This window comes from Leishmania infantum, chromosome 28, assembly GCF_000002875.2.
Source record: "Leishmania infantum JPCM5 genome chromosome 28".
In the NCBI taxonomy this organism is placed as follows: Eukaryota; Euglenozoa; class Kinetoplastea; order Trypanosomatida; family Trypanosomatidae; genus Leishmania; species Leishmania infantum.
This window is the reverse complement of record NC_009412.2, coordinates 267960-285535: the sequence shown is the minus strand read 5'-3', so window position 1 is coordinate 285535 and position 17576 is coordinate 267960. Positions and strand designations below refer to the sequence as shown.

The 17576-nt window shown below is 58.2% G+C and overlaps 7 protein-coding genes across 7 annotated transcripts; all 7 read left to right on the top strand.

The window, feature by feature from the left end:
- Positions 1-1042: 1042 nt before the first annotated feature.
- Positions 1043-1711, top strand: LINJ_28_0800 (conserved hypothetical protein; the record flags this gene model as incomplete). Its single annotated transcript, XM_001470075.1, has 1 exon — positions 1043-1711. One exon carries the CDS (start codon positions 1043-1045, stop codon positions 1709-1711), a length of 669 nt encoding a protein of 222 aa, XP_001470112.1.
- A 1965-nt stretch (positions 1712-3676) lies between these two features.
- LINJ_28_0790 (conserved hypothetical protein) lies at positions 3677-4861 on the top strand (the record flags this gene model as incomplete). The annotated part of the gene is made up of 1 exon (XM_001470074.1): positions 3677-4861. The coding sequence occupies one exon, from the start codon at positions 3677-3679 to the stop codon at positions 4859-4861; it is 1185 nt and encodes a 394-aa protein (XP_001470111.1).
- Positions 4862-6201: 1340 nt separating this feature from the next.
- On the top strand, positions 6202-6759 carry LINJ_28_0780 (conserved hypothetical protein; the record flags this gene model as incomplete). Its single annotated transcript, XM_001470073.1, has 1 exon — positions 6202-6759. One exon carries the CDS (start codon positions 6202-6204, stop codon positions 6757-6759), a length of 558 nt encoding a protein of 185 aa, XP_001470110.1.
- A 1132-nt stretch (positions 6760-7891) lies between these two features.
- LINJ_28_0770 (conserved hypothetical protein) lies at positions 7892-9574 on the top strand (the record flags this gene model as incomplete). Its single annotated transcript, XM_001470072.1, has 1 exon — positions 7892-9574. The coding sequence occupies one exon, from the start codon at positions 7892-7894 to the stop codon at positions 9572-9574; it is 1683 nt and encodes a 560-aa protein (XP_001470109.1).
- Positions 9575-10891: 1317 nt separating this feature from the next.
- LINJ_28_0760 (conserved hypothetical protein) lies at positions 10892-12649 on the top strand (the record flags this gene model as incomplete). The annotated part of the gene is made up of 1 exon (XM_001470071.1): positions 10892-12649. The coding sequence occupies one exon, from the start codon at positions 10892-10894 to the stop codon at positions 12647-12649; it is 1758 nt and encodes a 585-aa protein (XP_001470108.1).
- Positions 12650-13837: 1188 nt separating this feature from the next.
- LINJ_28_0750 (conserved hypothetical protein) lies at positions 13838-14590 on the top strand (the record flags this gene model as incomplete). The annotated part of the gene is made up of 1 exon (XM_001470070.1): positions 13838-14590. One exon carries the CDS (start codon positions 13838-13840, stop codon positions 14588-14590), a length of 753 nt encoding a protein of 250 aa, XP_001470107.1.
- Positions 14591-15976: 1386 nt separating this feature from the next.
- On the top strand, positions 15977-17404 carry LINJ_28_0740 (conserved hypothetical protein; the record flags this gene model as incomplete). Its single annotated transcript, XM_001470069.1, has 1 exon — positions 15977-17404. One exon carries the CDS (start codon positions 15977-15979, stop codon positions 17402-17404), a length of 1428 nt encoding a protein of 475 aa, XP_001470106.1.
- Positions 17405-17576: the final 172 nt, after the last annotated feature.

Genomic DNA, 17576 nt, shown 5'->3' with positions numbered 1-17576 from the left:
TCTCCTTAACTGCGACACCTTCCTGTCCTGAATCCCAACCGTCAAAAATGCACGGCTTCGCTTTTCCATGTTTCTTGCGCGCAACTATTCTGCGTTTTCATCCTCCTGCTGCTGCCCGGCCCACTTGAAGTACGCAGCTTGTGCTGGCGGTTGCACAGTCAGCTCTTCTTTTTTTTTACACCCTTTACGGTGCTGACGACCCTGCTTTTATCGTCTGTTTCTAGTACAACTGAGATTCCCAGCTGCCCTCTATATCTACGTTGCCCCAATCTACGTCCTCCCCCTTTTAGTATTTGCTGCATACTCTCTGTCTGGCTATACGAAGGCGCGTACGTTCACCTTTTACCTCAACTATAGATCGATCCTGGATTTCGCCTCTGGGAGTGTATGCGTCTGTGTCTCAACATTCTCCTCATTCAGTTTTATCATTTCTCTCTTAGGAGTTTAGCACATTAGGCACCCTTTTTTTTTCGTTTTTGTTCTCCCGCTCTTGTGTTGCCGTTCGCCTTCTCGCATGTTTCTTCTTGCTCTTTCTCGCTGCCACCTCTGTTCCCCTGTTCAATTCTCTCAAAACATCCCCATTTGAGCACCCTGCACTCCCTGAATTCCCCTCCTGCTCCCGATACTCGTTTATCTGAGCACTACTGCCCACACGAGTGTCCTCTCAGCAGCGTTGCTGTTCGACTCCGCTGCTCATAGGTTCTCCTTGCGGAGCGCCAGTATCGCGTGGCTTTTTTCCCTTTTTCCTTTTTTCTTCGCTCTTTTTTTTTCGGCCGCTACCAAGACTAGTTTTCTACATCCCTTTTCCCTTTTTCTTTTTGAGTTGTCCCCCCCCCCACACACTGAGGGACTTTCACTCGTTTCCCACATTTAGCTGTGCTTCTCGTCCGCAGCTTCTCGCACTTGGTGTGACTGCTTTGCCCGCTTGTTTCGTTGTTTTTCTCTGATTGCCGTAGTGTGCGTTTTTTTTTGTACCTCCGCTCTTCGTCACCCCTTTCCCCTCTTTTCTTCTGTTTCTGTGTTTTATATCATCGAATCGACCATGTCTCGAACTTCGTCAATGTATGTTTCACCCAATCTGGGCCCCACCGCGCCGTGGGGTCAGCAAACATCTACCGGCGTGTTTCGCCCGCCGCCAGCGATCTCGCTTAACCCTAGCGCAACCAACGTGCCGCGGCACGAGGGTAAGACGGCGCCCCCACGCTACTCTGCAGGCGGCGGCGTCGACACGACAGGCGAGCACGGGCCAGCACCTGGCCTCGTGCCTGCTCCCCCTTATCCTCTAGGAACTGGTGTGCCGCACGACCGACACAGCGAGGTGGGCAGCCACATCGACTCGTCGCCTCCGCTGCGGTCCACCAGTCCGCCCTTCTACACACAAAATTACTACGGTAAAGTGCCGGCCTCGCTCGTGCCCGCCAATGCACACGGAGTCGCAGGAGCCGCAAACGGGGACAGTGGTGTCAGCGCCATCACGTACCCGGCGGGCCGAATCATGAAAATGATCTCCTACTCGGTGCACCGTGAGGAAGACGCGTTCCTGGCGAAGAAAGAGAGCAATCGAGTGCTTGAGAAGGAGCTGCTGCATGAGCAGGAGCTTCGGCGTGAGACCCAGCGCCAGCTGGAGGCTCTCGATGAAATGTTGCAGATGCTTCACGAAATCCGCGAAGCGCAGTCTAGGCTAGGCGCGAGCTTGGGGCTGACACTGTGAAGGAGATGCGTTTTCCGTGACCTGCCGACACCTTAACACGCGCGCTGGATGGCGCGAGAGCGTCAAAGGCGCTTTTCTGTATTGTTTTCGGATCGCTGGCCTCGGCGCAGGAGGCTATGCCGAAAGCGCCCTGGCTCATGCGCCACACTACCTACAGAGGGAAACGGAGAGAGATAAGAGGAAAGATGCAGAACCAGGGGAGGAGACGACTTGCACAACAAAAGAGGCGGAGTGCAACGGTAAGGAGTGACTTTCGCTTGTAATTGATGAGAAAGTGTAGAGGTGTTCCTCGTTGGCACAACCAACTCTCGCCGTGATCTCCTTCCTGCCTCCTATGAGCCCTGCTTCCACTCTCTCCCCTCATGTCTTTCGACATTCTCTTTGTGTGCAGATGAGAAGTCGACGAAGGAAGCACAAGGAAAACGTTGTAGGTTCAAAGAAACAGCCAAGAGGCGGGGTGGTGTGCGCGGGCGCACGGTGTGGTACTGGCCCCATAGAGGGTTTTTTTTTCGCTGAGGAAGCGGCGTCACTATCCATCTGAGGCGCCTCCGAAGCCGCCGTCGCCGCTTGTGTCGTCAGTGCTGCATTGGGTTTGCGCGCTTTGCTTCTTTTGTCCATCTCTACTCCCCCTGTCCTGGATGGCGCGGGGGAGGGGGGCACCTCAGCGCGTGGCATCGCAGGGCCCAGTGCCCGCTCGGTGTGTGTGTGTGCGTGGGTGTGGGGTGCCAGACGCCCCCTCTTCCCCCTCTTATCCCTGCCAATGCCGAACCCCGCTTCTGGTCGTCGCAGGGTCGGGTGCCTATGACGTAGCGAAGTCAGGGCTATGCATGGCTGCTCATGTGGGTGGCCAGGTCCTGGCTGGCGTTGCGTCGGAGCGACCTGCGACCTGCGACCGTGGACACGCCTGTGCCATCCATGCGATAGGCAAGGTGTCAGCGTGACTCGAACGCATCCGGCCCCCGGCCTGCGCTGCCTACTGGTGGGGAGCCTGGGCCGCCTTGAGGGATGCACCAGGTGGTGACCGGCACAATGGGAACGTCTGTGAGGCGACCTACTCCGCGGGTGTGGGTAGGGTTTGAGGCAGGGGTTGTGCTCCGATGGCTGAGTCGGCGCATCGCGGTGAAAACGCGGCTCTCGTGCTCCTTTGCACTAGGCGTATAGGCCTGTGGCAGGCCGGGTAGAGTGGCGTTGGCGTCATGCTGAAAGGCAGAACGGATCCGTTGGAACCCAAAAAAAATGTCTTCTGGCAATGCGCTTAGCGTATGCATGCGTTCGCACGTGCATTAGTATCTGCAGGTGCGGATAGTTTCTGCCCCACTTTATGGAAGAAGACACTGCGCACTTCTTCAGAGTACCAAGGCGATGTAACGGATACGCTTTTGATATATATGATCCTACACTGAGCAGAGAAGAGCCTTAAGGTTGAAGAGAGCATCTGTCTTGCCGAGACCGGATGACCGCGCCGCGTGCCCTGAGTCCGTTGGGGTGTGCGCATGGCGGAGGCTCGTACACATGGGGCACCTTCCAACAGAGAAGCCACCTCGTTCTTTCAAACTCATGTATTGCACTTTGCACGATGCTCTCTTCCCCTTCCCTGATCCCTCCCCGTAATCCTCCACACTGATCCCCGCTCATTGCGCGCCTTGTCTGTCCACCTTCCACACTTCCTCCTTATGCACACAACGCATGGTCACGTGTGAGCACATACACACGTACACTCACACACGTACATGTGCACGAATGAATGAACACTGCAAAGCAAAAAAAAAGTGAAAGCAGAAGTACCCTGTTAGCACATATCCACGCGTGCCGAAGAATCAAAGCCACCATCACCACCTTTACTTCGCCATGCAGCATTCCCGACTCGGTCGAAATACCAATGGGGCCCTTGCCTACTCACACCGCAGCATCGACAGCGTCCCGGCCGACGAGGATGCTCTCAAGGAGTTTTTGAGGTCACGTGGCATGGAGGGCTTTGCAGCCAGTGCGTACTGGGGTGCCACGGGCGAGGTACCACCTCGTGCACCAGACGACGTCGCATCCAAGCAGCCATATCCCTTTCAGGCAGAGATCAACCGCAAGCTGGTGCCGCTCCCGAAGGACCAGACAAGCTACCCTCGCACGCTAGACTACACGAACGTCGGACTTCACTTAATCCTAGACGACGGTAACAGCAACACAGGAGGTTTCAACGCATCTCAGCTGCAGAAGCTGGGAGAGGGTGGCGCCGGCGGCGATGGCCTTGGCGGCACACAAGGACAGGGCAACACCGGCTCGCGAAAGCCACGGTTCCTCACACTGCAAACTACCAATCAGGCCATCCCTCGCACCTTCGACGATGGTGTGCTGGACGTGCTCCGCGCCGGACAGGCCAAGGAGGACGCTCTCAAGAGAGAGCTGGACAATCTAGAGGCAACGCCGTACGCAAGCGGCGCTGCACCGGACGCTTTCCGTCTCACCTCAGACGACTACTGCGACTTCGGCAAGATGGACCCGTCAGCGTACCGGCAGAAGGATTGGAAGGAGGACGGGGATGGCGTGTACGTCTACAAGAGCCGATACAACAACGTCGAGCGCGAGGGGCCTCGGCGCCGCGAGCGCACGTTTCAGACCCTACAGCGTGGCCGCACGGTCGACCGTACGCAGCTACGTAGCACACTAGAAGATAGCCACAAGCAAGCCCTGCCGCAAGGCTACGAGCCCTACTCAGCCAAGGACTGGATGAGCACGACCCACCGCGAGCATGCAGCCTACGATGTTGCAGAGGCGCGCCACATGAACAACCGCGACGCCACGGTGCCGCTGCGCAACACGCACTACGCCCTCTCTCCAGCCCAAGAGATGGCGGTCACGCAGCGCGACGCTCGCTTTCAGACGCGCCACGATGGGAAGTGGGCAACTACCTACTCAGCCGGGTACCAGGATCGCTCGGCCGAGGCGGATGTGTGTCACAAGTACGGCGCCAAGGCCGTTTTCGACATTGAGGACGGCATCTACACCATTAATCACGAGTACCACCACCCACGAAGGGAGGTGCGCACAGGTGAGACCTACACGCCAGCGGAAATGGTGCCTGGGCAGTACACCACCATGTACACCGAGCCACTGCCGGCTCCGAACAGCGTCATTGGCAGCACTCGCCGCTGCTGAGGAAACTCATGACTCAAGACGAGCAGAGCGGCGACGAAAAAGGCGCTACGGGAGGCAACGCCCTCGGTGCCGACATCGTTTTGATTTCCTGCGCGCGGTGCAGCTCCGAGGATGACTCCAGGCGCTGAGTATGCGTGTCTGTGTCTCACAGAACTGCACGCACGCACCACGCAAGCGTTTCTTGTATGCTCTCTTTTTCTGTTTTGCCTCTCGCATCTGTCACCCCACTTCCCCTTCTTTGTCCGTTTGCCTGCTCAGATGCATGCCGCTCAGACTCGAGTGCTTGTGTGCGCATCTGAGTCTGTTCTGTCTGACTCTACCTCACTGCGCATGTGTATGTATGTGATGATGATGCTTCAGATACACGTTTCGCTTGTGTTCGCCTTTTTTCATTATTTGCGGTTGCTCTTGTCGTGCCTCTGTGTCTTCACGACGCTGCCATGGAGAAGAGGGAAAGGAGAGCGGGCCGGCGAGAAGGTAGGATGAAGCGACCGAGAGGGGCATCGCCCCTGTTGCTAGGCGAGCCGATTTCCCTGTCGCACGCTGCCCTCTGATTCTCTTTCCTCGTCTCCCCATCTTGTCAGAGAGCTCCAGCCTTGACATGCACGCATATGTATAATAGCGCTTTCCCGCCGTTGATTGCTTTGGCCGAGGAGCTCCTGCTGTGAAACAACGCCGCGCGGAGCCAAAGCCATAAACAGTGTATCAGTCGTAGCACCAACAACAATCGGGCTGTGTGGTGGAGAGAGGTGCATCAGATACACCAGAGGACCTTTGTTGGTGCGCTGACAGTAGGCGCACCGAGTGCCTATTCCAGAGATCGCGTCTCTCTCCGTGAAAGCCACATGCGCATACACAGTCACACCATCGCTGTCACTGCTCGTTTTCCTGCCTCTATCGCGATCGCGCCGTACTTTCCGTACGCGTGTGGCGAGACCGTCCTCTCCCTCTTTGCTGGTTCTATGCGTCGTATCATACAAGCTCGCTTCACTTTCCCTCCGTCACATTATTTTTCCTGAATCCCTTTTCGTTTTTGCTTGTAATATGGCACTGCCATTCCTGCGTGATGGGGGTTGCGTGGCTGGTTGGCTATCCATTGCATCCCTGGCACGATGGCCCTCACGCACGTGCGTGTGTGTGTGCGTCTGTATGCCTACAACTGCACACACACACACATATATATATATATATAACATGCGTCTATCACCCACGATCTGCATCTACGGCGACTGCCTTAATCGGTGTTGCTGTGGTTTTCCTCTGTTTTGTTTTTGCACGTTGTGCTTTGCGACTCGGGGACGGTGCTTCTGCGCAAGAGAGGAAGGGAGAGATTACACACGATGTTGCAGTGTACATCACTGCTTTGCCGCAAGGCGCTTCAGGCCTATCCGGTGCCGCCGCGCGCGCGCAACTATGAGCGTCGTTGGAGTAGCTCTCGTACGAATCCATACAACCGCATGTTTTGGCGCACCGTGCTGAACGAGGATTTCGCGCGTCCATCATTTTGGGTCTCTGATTTCCGCCACAAGTACTTAGCTAAACACGGAATGGACTACCAAGGGCGTGTGCCCGCCTCGCCGGCACCAGGCATGTATCAGGGCTTTAGCGATGTGCACAAGATTCTCGCCAACCATCCAAAGCCGCAGCGCGAATCTCGACACCTGCCAGTGATGCCCATGACGCCGCGCGTCGTGTTCGAACACGCGCAAGAGAAGCGTATCGACTACGCGAAGAAGATGCATCGCGACCGGCGATTGGTTGAGCAGCTGCGCACACACGAATTCTGGGGCTGGTACATGAAACTGCAACGGGTGCGTGGACGCTGGTGTAAGGAGCATGGGGTGTCGAGCCGTGGCGTGTACGGGCCAGCTGTAGACGCAGCGGAGCTCTGGGGATAGAGGAGGTGGTTGGTGCAGTGATACTGGGTGGACTGTGGTTTACCTTTTTTTTTTGAATTCCACATGCCTGGCGTGGATGCCGAGGGGTTTGGGTATGTGCCTACGGTGTGCACGTGAAGAGGCTACCACGCCTGGCGATTGTTGCTGCAAGTGAGCAACTGGGTGCGCGCACGTTGGTGCAGGAGTGCGTGCTCACTCCGTCGTCTGCAGCAGCGCACTGTTGCACTGCTTGCCGTTGCCTTTTTTATTATATTTTACACCCTCTTTGCCGTATCCGTCCCCCTCCCTGTTTTCACAGTATAAGCGAACGAGGTGCATCCGTGCACACGCCCACCAAGAAGCTCAAAGGGCGAAGTAAATCTTCGAATCAACACAAGGAGAAAGAGCACATCGTACCCTTCGTAGGCCTCTGTTGACGAGACTGCGCGGTGTTTTCGTTCTTTTTTTTTCCTCTTCCTTTTGTGGCTTTTCCCTGTGTGCGTGGGCGTGCTGCTTCACCTTTTTATATCCTTGCACATTGCTCGTGCTCTGCAACGGGGCAAGAGGGGGCACGTGGTGGTGGCGCCACGGCTGCTGTGCCGCCTATGGACGCTGCTTCACTTCTGTCGCGGTGTGAGGCTTCGCCTGTGTGTTTGTGTCTCTATTTCTTCTTTCCACAGCACTCGTTGCCGTGGAGGAGCGGCGGAGGGATACAGGAACGGCCCAGGATGTCGCAGTGCCCCGTCGCCAGAAGTGACGCAGCTCCATCACGTGTGCAAGTCTTTTTCGTTTGCGTCTGCTGCACCCCACATTATTCTCTCTCCCTCTTCCGTACCCCCTCGCCCCTTCCCCACAAACATACGACCACACTCACACACCCCGATGAGACTTGACTCGGTTGCCTCGTCCCTCTGTCAACTCTTTCCTCGCTATCCGTTGCAGCGCACATATAAACGCGCACTCCTCTACACACGCAAGCCTGTATAAGAGCAGCCACACGAACTTCGAGAGAGAGAGGGAGGCTTTAAGCAGTAGGTTACCGTGCTCTGCTGCTTCAGGCTCTGTCTCGCCGTCGGTGTGCTGCTTATCGGCGCCCTCTGCTTTCCGCAGTTTTCTCGTCTTTTGCTGTTTCGCATTCCGTCATTTTTTATCGATGCCAAGGGGAGCAAAGGGGGGTAAGAAGCGGTCGCGCAAGGAGGCCAGCGACAATATCGTTGAGGATCTCGACCTCGACATTGGGGACGCGGGTGCGTATGTCAACGACGACGATGTCGTGCACAACCGCTGCAGCCGCAAGGCCACCCGAGAGGATGGCGTAGAGGAGGAGGATATGTTCGCCGTTCTGCCCTCGGACGCGCACCGCCTCGACGGATACGGCGACGACGAGAACGGCGGATTCCAGGAAGAGGAAGAGTTAGCGGTGGTGACGGAGAAGGGGCTGCGCAAGAAGACAACCGAGGAAGACTTCGACGTGGCCGGCGTGTCGGTGGCTCACTTGTCTTCGCGGCGTGACGATGTGGCCAAGAAGAGTTCTTTAGACGCGCTCGATGCTGCGCCAGTAATCGAGGCCGTCGAGCGCGACTTTGCCGCTCTTACCACGGCAGAGCGGCTGGCGGTGCTCAAGAAGGAGTCACCGGAGCTGCTGAGGCTGCTGCTGGACCTAAAGACGTACATGGCCGAGGTCAAGACACTCGCGCAGCCGCTTCACGAGCTGCTCTACGAGCGTAAGGTATCCCCCTCGGACAAGAATCTTGTCTCTTTCTTAGAAACCAAGGTTCAGCTCATGCTGAGCTACTGCATGCACGTAACCTTCTACCTCCTCCTCAAGTCGGAGGGCCGAAAGGTAGCCGGCCACCCCGTGATTGACCACTTGGTGGAGATTCGTGTGTACCTGGAGAAGATGTGGCCTCTGGAGGAGAAGCTGCAATACTCACTGAACCGCCTCATCAGCGGCAAATCCACAGCAGCTGCACACCTGAATGAGCTTCGTCCGCTGCAGTCCGGCGAGGGTGGCGCCTTCGAGTCCTCTCGCGCCATGCAGAACACCGAGGCCCGCGAGCGCCGCCAGCAGTTGCGCCACATGAAGGAGGCAGAGGAGCTGGAGCGGGAAGAGCAGGCTGCCATGACGCGTGTGCGCACCAAGAAGGCGTCCGCGCTCAACAACAGCAACACCGCCAGCTCCGCGATAGCGCCCGTCAGCTACCAGGAGGACGAGGACCAGTTCTTCTCTCGCATTGCCGGCGGCGCCGACAAGGACGGCGGGGGTGCCGACGAAGTTGAAGGCGAGGAGGGTCTCTCTCTCATGGAGGTTCTGCGCCGCCGCCAGAAGAAGGCTGGGGACGTGCTGAGCCGCCAGCGCACATCGAAACAGCCATCAAAACCCGCCGCAGTGGACTCCGATGACGGCGATGACGAGGACGATTTGAATGGGATGGGCGACATGGACGGCGACGAGGACGAAATGGACCTCGGAGGCGCGGACGACGGAGACGACTGCAGCGATGGAGACTACGAGGCGGTTTGGGAGGAGGAGCGTGCCCGTCAGGCCGCCGAGTCCTCTCGAAAGGCTGCCGCTGCCGCGGCCGCCTCGGCGCGCCGCCCTGCTCAGGAGGAGGTAGATCGCCGCAAAGTCGGCAAGAAGATCGAGTCGCACCGTGGACTCACGAGGGCCCGTCCGAAGGACCGCAAGAACCCACGCGTCGCCCAGCGCCGCAAGTACGAGCGCGGCATGCAGGTGCAGAAGTCCCAGTCACGCAGTTTTCAGCCGAAGCCGGAGGGTGAGTTCGTCGGCGTACGGGACATGAGGCCAGGCGTGGTGCGCGGCACCAAGCTATGATGCACTTCCTCCTACGCTCTGAAACGGGGACGGCAGTTCGGCTTTGCGGATGTGCCTGTCCGCGCCACCGCGTGTGTGCGTGCGCGCGAGAGGGCTGGATGATGACCCGATTAACGACTCTCCGTTTCTCTGTGCTCTTTTCGTTCAACTCACAGTGTTACTTCGCGATTAATATTCGGCTTAAGTTCTAAGGCATGCGATGGCCGCTATCCGTCCCTGACTTCTTCAGCACGCCCGTGGGTGTACGTGAGCTGCCTTTTTTTGTTCCTTGTCGAGATTGACACGCGTGGGTGCGTGCGTTGGCGCGTACCTGCACCCCTCTGAAGGGAAAGAAAGCGTGAGGCGGAGGGGGGAGGGGAGATAATGTTCTCCGTGCTTCACTGTCTCTTGTGCCTTGTGCCTCGCGTCGATCACCCGTGCGGTTCTTTCCTTTTGCTCTTCGAAGGTTAAAGGGCCGCCTGTATGGGCGTGTGCAATGATGTGCGTTTCCGTGCGTGCGTGCGAGTTAATCGCGGACTAAATATGGCGACTATAACGATACGAAAAGAAGAAGTGACGATAAAATTCAAAAGTCCGCTGAGCGCTCAGGTGGTGGAGGACTGGTGAGCCTGCCACCGCAGGACGGCTCCGTATTTGACGTGGGGTGGGGGAAAAGGGAGGGGGATGTGCAAGGGTTAGGATCACAGGCACGTGCACAAGTCGATGGGTAGCTACATTGCTTAGCTTTATGCTCCCACTTTCAAACAGACGAAGAGTGCGACTGTTGTTGTTTAATTTGCATCTCTGCGCCAGTGACACAGCGCCGTCTCTCCTGCTCGCCTCGTCCCCACCACTAGTGGTGCTGCTACTGCGACTAAAACGTCGACCTCTCCGACTCCGCTCCTTTCCCAGCTCACAATGCGGGCGGCAAGTGCGGACGCGAAGGAGAGACCTCTACGCACCCGAATGGTGTGGTATGGGGTGCACCGCCGACTGTCTCTCTATCTCCCTCTCGACATGCCCATCTTCTCTCCCCCGCCCGTCTCCTCTTTCCGTTTTCCCCGCTGCTGTGAACCGTTGATGTGCCCTCACTCGTCGTCACCCGGTGAAACACCGTGCGTGCGTGACATCTCACACGTTTGCTTGAATTTCTCTCTTGCACACGTATCGATGTGTGTGACTGGGGGGGGGCGTGCGGCGCACGTTGTCAGGATGTAAGAAAAAGAGTAGCGAAGGAGTGCCGACGTGCATTGAACAGAACAGACGTGCCATAGAAACACCCACCCACCCCCCCCCCCACACACACACACACACGCAGACCGACGTGAGAAACGGAGGATGTCCACAATGGCGAGTGAGCTGGAACAGGCCCAGGCAATCCTTGCAAGCGAGCGGAGAGGCCTCGGTCTCATCCACCGGCCTCTTCGCACCACCCTGCTCTTTCTCTCATACAGCATTCAAGGTGCGGTGCACTATGCAGAGGCGGCTCTAAGCAGGCCCCTCTTTAATACCGTGCTTTTGCCGCTGATGGTGATATTGTGCCTCGTGTCTTACTATATTGTGCCCTCCCCTGCGGCGGCGGTGTTCTCTGCGTTTGATCTGAACCGGGACGGCCAGGTCACTGCGGCAGAGATGAGCTCGTATTACTCCACAGTCCTGAAGCAGCGCGGAGGTGACGGCGCTGCTGCCATTGCTGATCAGATCCTAGGCAGCCGCACGGCCGTAAGCGTGGATCAGTTCAGTGAATGGTGGCAGTCGACCGCCAGCGAAGGGCAGTGGTACTGCGCTGCCGTGGCAAACGGCTGGTGGCGCGAGATGGAGTACTGGCTGGCCGATGCGCTTTACTGGGTTGTGCTTGGCGTGCTGTCGTCGATCGGCCTCGGCACCGGCATGCACTCTGGCCTTCTCTTCCTCTTTCCTCACATTTACCGCACGTGTGCGGCGGTGCAGCGCTGCGGCAATGCGAACTTCTGGACGTATCCGACCAATTTCTTCTACGGCCCACGTCAGCGCCTCTTCGTGTGCCTCGCGCCGGAGAGTCAGCCTGAACTCGCTGCGAGCAAGATGTCGCTAGTGGAGTACTTGGTCAAGGTGGTGCCAGCGTGCATGCTGTGGGGTGCTGGCACTGCCCTGGGCGAGGTTCCGCCGTACGCGCTGAGCTACGCTGCTGCGTTGCAGGGCCGCCATGAGGATGATCTGCAGGAGTCTGCCGCTGCCTACGACATGATGTCTCTCGCGACGAACTGGACGCTTCAAAAGGTGCGCCGCTACGGCTTCTGGGCCATCTTGCTGCTGGCCGCATGGCCTAATATGGCGTATGACCTATGCGGCATGGCGTGCGGGCAATTCCTGATGCCCTTCTCTACCTTCTTCTCTGCCACCTTGATCGGCAAGGCAGTGATCAAGGTCAACTTGCAGGCGGTCTTTTTCATTGTTCTCTTTTCCGGCGACATCATCGAGCGCATCATGCAACGCTTGGGCAGCAGTGCTGCATCTTTGCTACCCTCCTTTTTTCGAGTGGAGGCGGCGGTGGAGAAGGCTCTCTCGGCAGTTGTGCGGGCACGCGAGAGCATCGCGAAGCGCGCTAAAGGCGGCGATGTGTCTGCGACGGCGCCGGAGTTGGAGGAGCCGGAGTCGCTGCTCGTGCAGGCGATGAACTGGTTCGTGGTGTGCAGCGTGGCGTGGTTCGGCAAGTCTATCATCGAGTCCTTTGCACGCTCAGAGCAGGAGCGCCGTGACGAAGACACGATCTTCGAGTTGGAGATGGCGTTGCGGCGTCGGCACCAGAGCCCGGCGCCAGTGACAGCGTCGGAGTTACAGGAAATGCTTGCAGCAGCGCAGGCCGATGCACAGAGCAGCGAGGGTGGCATCGCGTTCGCCGCAATGCGCTACCCGCGACTTCTCCTGACAGTGGCACTTGGGCTAATCGCATGGGGACTGTACAATCATCAAAGCAGGGCATCTTCGCTCGGGCTCACTCTTTTGCTGCATCGCTACCTTGACAATCAGCTCTCGAAGAACGCGGCCGCCCGCACATGCATGCGCCGGGTGCTGCGCATGGCCCTCGCCGCGGCGGTGCTGTACTTCTATGTCTGAGAATGATGGTAATGGGAGCTCTAAGGGGGAAAACAGAACGTACGAGCTCGACGCGCATGAGTATCAGTGTTTAGTGCGCTACGCTGAGCTCCTCATTGCACAATGCATGCGGTGATTGGGTTGCTTTTGAGGCGGAGTGACGCCTAGCGAGAGTGATCATGACTGCGGTGGAGGGGTGGGTAGGTAGAGGAGCAGCGGTAGGGGTGAATGCACGGATAAGACGGTTCTTTCTGCTTTGTTCTTGTTGCCTATCCTGCAGCCCACTTCTCCGCATCAGATGTCCCGCCAACCGCCCCGATCGTCTCTCCCCACCCCTTCCCTCGTTCGGCGCGCTATGCACTTTTCCCTTTTCTGTCTTTGCTCACAGCGACGGCACCAATAGCGCGCAACGGTGGCAGTGACTGCCGGGATGGAGTCGGCGTGGGGCGGCGTGGGGAAGGGGTGCACAGTGCTGCGTGTGCCTTCCTCTCTCATCCCCGCGTGCACTCACGCGTGTTTGTTAGCGTTCTTCGGGGGGGCCCTCGACGCGCTTTGTTCTCTCTCCCCCTTTTTTGGTTTCTCCGTTGCGTTTTTCCCCCCTTTTTTTGTCGGCCCATTTTTTCATGTTCACCGTTTCTCACTGCGTACGAAAGAAAGTCGCTGGCCAAACTTATAGACACCCTCTCCAGGGCAAGCGCGCGCCCGCCTCCCTCCCCGACACACCGGACTGTATCACTTTCCTTGAAGGGGGATCCCATGTGGTGCCGCCATCTTACCTCGCAAATCCACTCAAGTGAGGGTTGCCTGCACGTCGGCATCGCACTGGGACACGTCATACGCGCTCTCTGCGGTGTGCACCGGAACCGCGCATCTTCACGATGCGACGCGGTATACCTGCGAAACACTGATTCGAAGCGTCTCCTTGTTTCTCGATTATGATGCCTGATGGGGTTGACTTCACGCAGGGGCCTTGCTCCGCCACCTTTTCTTTCCATGTTTGCTCAACTCCTCTTCATCCGAGCCACTTCGACCTCCTTCCACGTGAAGCGTCAGTCGCCCGTGCATATCGTCGTCTCCATCCTCTCTTCACGGGATCGCAGGATCGACTGTAGGAGCCTCCGCCCCTGCCGCGCTTGCACTGTAACCCCGTTTTTCTCCTTCTTTCTCTCTTCTACACTTGGCGTCCGTCGTTTCAGCTGCAGCGGTGCCATGGATCCAGAAACAGTTCTCGAGTCGCTCGCAAGGGAAAAGGGCGTCGTGCTAACGCACCTCTCCGAGATCAACAGCAAGTACTCACGGTCGGCCAAGGTGGCGTGCTGCGGTGGACTCATGACGCGCCTAGTGACAGAGAGCGCCGCTGACTCCACGGTGCTCCTGCGTGACGGCAGCGGCTCCTGTTACTGTGCTCTGCACGGGGACATCACCAACCGCTACCCCGATGTATTGACCACCGATGCGCTTCTGTTCTTCACGGACATCACAGTCCTGGTCATCTCTTCCAAGGTGCCGCCGATGCTGATTGCGTGCTTACAGAACCTTGCCGGTCTCTTGCTGCCTGATAAAGCGACGAGTGCCGCTGCTGGTGCTACGGCGTCGAGGAGCGCCGCGGCGGCAGGGACGCGACCCGCGCCGGCGTGCAACCTCCTTGTTCGCGGCTCCGTGCCCCATAATGATGACTCCGCTCGCTCAGACACGTGGCACTCGGATCCCCTTACCGGTCGCCAAAGAGGATGCGACGCCGTAGACACGTTCAACGACTTCGATGGCGCTGGCGACAGCTACATGGAGCCGCATGCTTCTGTGGGCGCAGTTCTTTCAGCCCAGCGCACCCTTGATGGACAGCGTCACGATAGCGTCCCGGCGGAGAAGAGAGTACGCACAGAGAACACTACTGCATCAGCTGCCTTCGAGGTAGATGACGAAGACGATGCGGAGTGCTTGGAGCTAGTGGATGGGATGTGAGGCCGGTGCAGGAGCGGAGTGGGGTGTATGCGTGCGAGGATGAGGAGAGGGGCAGAGGCCATTCTGACGAAGCCTTCTTACCGACTGACCCCAACGCTCCCTCAGCTTTATGCCTCTTCCTTCGTCTACCGTGGCCTCCGCCGCTCCCCAGAGTCCGATGATATGCCGACACGAGGGCTGATGTATCCTCTCTCTTGCTCCACCTGTGTGTTTGTGTGAGGGCTTTTTGACTTTTTTGTTGTTCATCAGTGCGAGAATGCATGCGCGCTCTTTTTGCACCTCTTGTTGTTGAGGCCACCGCTGCTGCTGGTGCTGCTGCAAGACAAAAGACGAGTATACGTACAGTAGGCGAACGCAGGTGTGCATTTTTGGTACCAGTGTCCATGCTAGGTTCATAAGGACTGCGAGGATTACTCCCCTGTGTGGGTGTGCCTGGCCCTTGCCGTCGAAGCGGTCCTCGTTTTCTTTTGTAGCACCGTCACCTCCTGTTCTTCGCTCCTCCTTCAGGCATACTCGCGTGCCGATGTCGTAGAACCTGCCCGCGTTTTTCTGTTACCTTCTGTGCGATGCGCCAACGCCGAGTGTGTGCAATGCCTCTCGTTGTCGCCCTCTTTTTTCCTTTGCTTCTCTTCGCCCATCTCTCCCTCCTTCTCTGCCTGTGTTTGTGTGATACCGGGCGCACCTCACATCGCTATGACACGATCTCCTATGCTATCTCACACGTACATCCTCATACGCGAAAAAAAAAACGTATATGCGCACTACCCTTATTGTTTCCCTTCGCACCCTTTCACATGCAGATGTTCTGCGTCGAAGAGGTTTAGATACACTCGCTGTTTCGAACACCATTCACACCCCTGTCTTTCTCAACGTTCCTCCCCCACTGAAGGCCTTCACGTCGCCATTGACCGTGACGTTATCTGGGCCACCCACCCCCTTCCATTTTGGTGGGCGTTTCTATTTCTGTTGCCCCCCAGCGCTGACCGGGCACAGCGCGCCCTCCACACTACCTCCATCTCCTTTTTTTTTTCGTTGCTTTCGTGCTCACAGTCACGCTCTCCGTTGCCACGCCGCCGCCGCTGCCGCCGCGTGTGTGTGTCGTCCCATTCGGGACTCTCCTCTTTTTTATTATTCTCAGTTGTCGCTCGCTTGTCCTTCCGACACTCTCTTACGTGATCGCGTACGGAGGTGGGACGCGTCGGCTCTCCCGACACACCTGTACAGCCCCCCCTTCCCATCACCCACTGCCTTTTCTTTTCGTCTCTCTTTCCTCCCTATTATTCACTCTTTAGACTCTCTGAAGGGCTTTGATTTCTGCCACAAGGCCCCCCTCCCAATTTTGTACCCCCACATCGTCTTTCGCTGGTTCTCCCATCGGCGTAGGCAATGCCGGTCACCAACGGTAAGCGGCCGCGCGAGGATTCTGGCGCGCCGGTGGACGAGGCGGCCATGCGCGACACGACTCGGTGCGCCTTGGAAGCCAAAGACGCCGCCGCGACGCCGCTGGACCGCGTTGTAGTTCTTAACGTAGGCGGCACGAAAATAACTACGCTGCAGTCCACGCTGTGCTCTTCGCCATCACTGCTGGCGCAGTGGGCAGAGAACAACTTCCAGGAGTTCCCACGTGATTTGCAGGGGCACCCGTTTCTCGACCGCGACCCTGAGAATTTCGTGCATATCCTCAACTACCTGCGTGGCTACGGGCTGCCGAACAAGGCCGACGACCTTGTCGTCGTGGCCGAAGATGCAGAGCTGTATCAGCTGGAGTCGCTGAAGCGCGAGATCGGTCTTGACCCGCCGTCGATGTGGCGCTTTACACCGGGCCCTGGCATCCGCGACGACGGTGTGGAGTTCTCGACGTCGGACATACTCGACTTGTGTGGCACAGAGCCCCTTTCCACCGGCCTTGCCCACACAATCGTCTTCCGCATCGACAAGTGCGAGCTCGTTTCCATCGGCGTCGTTGCCTTTAAGGAGATTCAGCACGACATGCAGATTCGCCGTCAGAAAAACACTGTGTGCTACTGCAACACAGGGGAACTGGTGCGCTACTGGTCCGCGGATGCGCTCTATGAGCAGGGCGTTTTGTACAAGAGCCAGGACGAGATCACTGTCCGCGTGGAGTTCGCCCAGCCTGGCGTGCCGCTGGAGCCACCGTCCGGTGCCAAGACCATGGAGCACCTGCCGCCGCCGCTGCAGCCTGCGCTGACTCTCTCGTCGACACCGTTGCCAGCAAACGTCTCGAGCACCACCGCGCTCGGCAGCAGCAGCGTGGTGCCGAGCCGCCCTTTGCCACTGGTTATCGACGCGAGCGTGGCGATGGCGAACGCCAGCAGCGGCGCAGAACCGCCGATCACGTCCCCAGCCTTCCAGCCTGGGTCCTCAGCGATGGACGTGGCTAACAACCGCCCTCTGCAGCAGAGTAGCAGCTCCCCGATGACAACCCCCGCGAACCCGACCACGCTGCCATCCCCGCAGACTCTGGGCGGCTCTGGAGGAGGCACGGCGGGCACGGGCACGGCGACCACACCCACCAGCGGCCCCTCGGCAGCCCCCGCGTCAGCTCCGGGAGTGGCACCGGCGTCGCCGTTGCTCCCCTTCGCCCCTGTTGTCCTCGACCCCGAAGACCCAGACGCGACTGTCGGCGCCATCGTGACATTTTTCAAGGGCGATCGCGAGGTGTGCCGCGCGCGTTGGCCCGCCCCTGTGCCTCCACTGCAGTTTGCGGTGAGCATGCAAGGCGCCTCTGCCGTGTCGATCCTCAAGACAACCTCTGTCAGCGCCGATGCTGTCGGGATGGAGAACGAGGACTAGGCCGAGCGAAAGCGATGTGGGTGAGTGGTGTGGGTTTTAGAAGAGAAAGGCCGTGGCACTGGAGAGGCAAGAGGATGCGCATCCAAAAGAGGGAGAACAAGCGACAGCGTTCTGAGAGACGGCGCACAGGTGTACATGGCCCGCCGTTCTTTTCCTATCCTTCCCTCAGTTC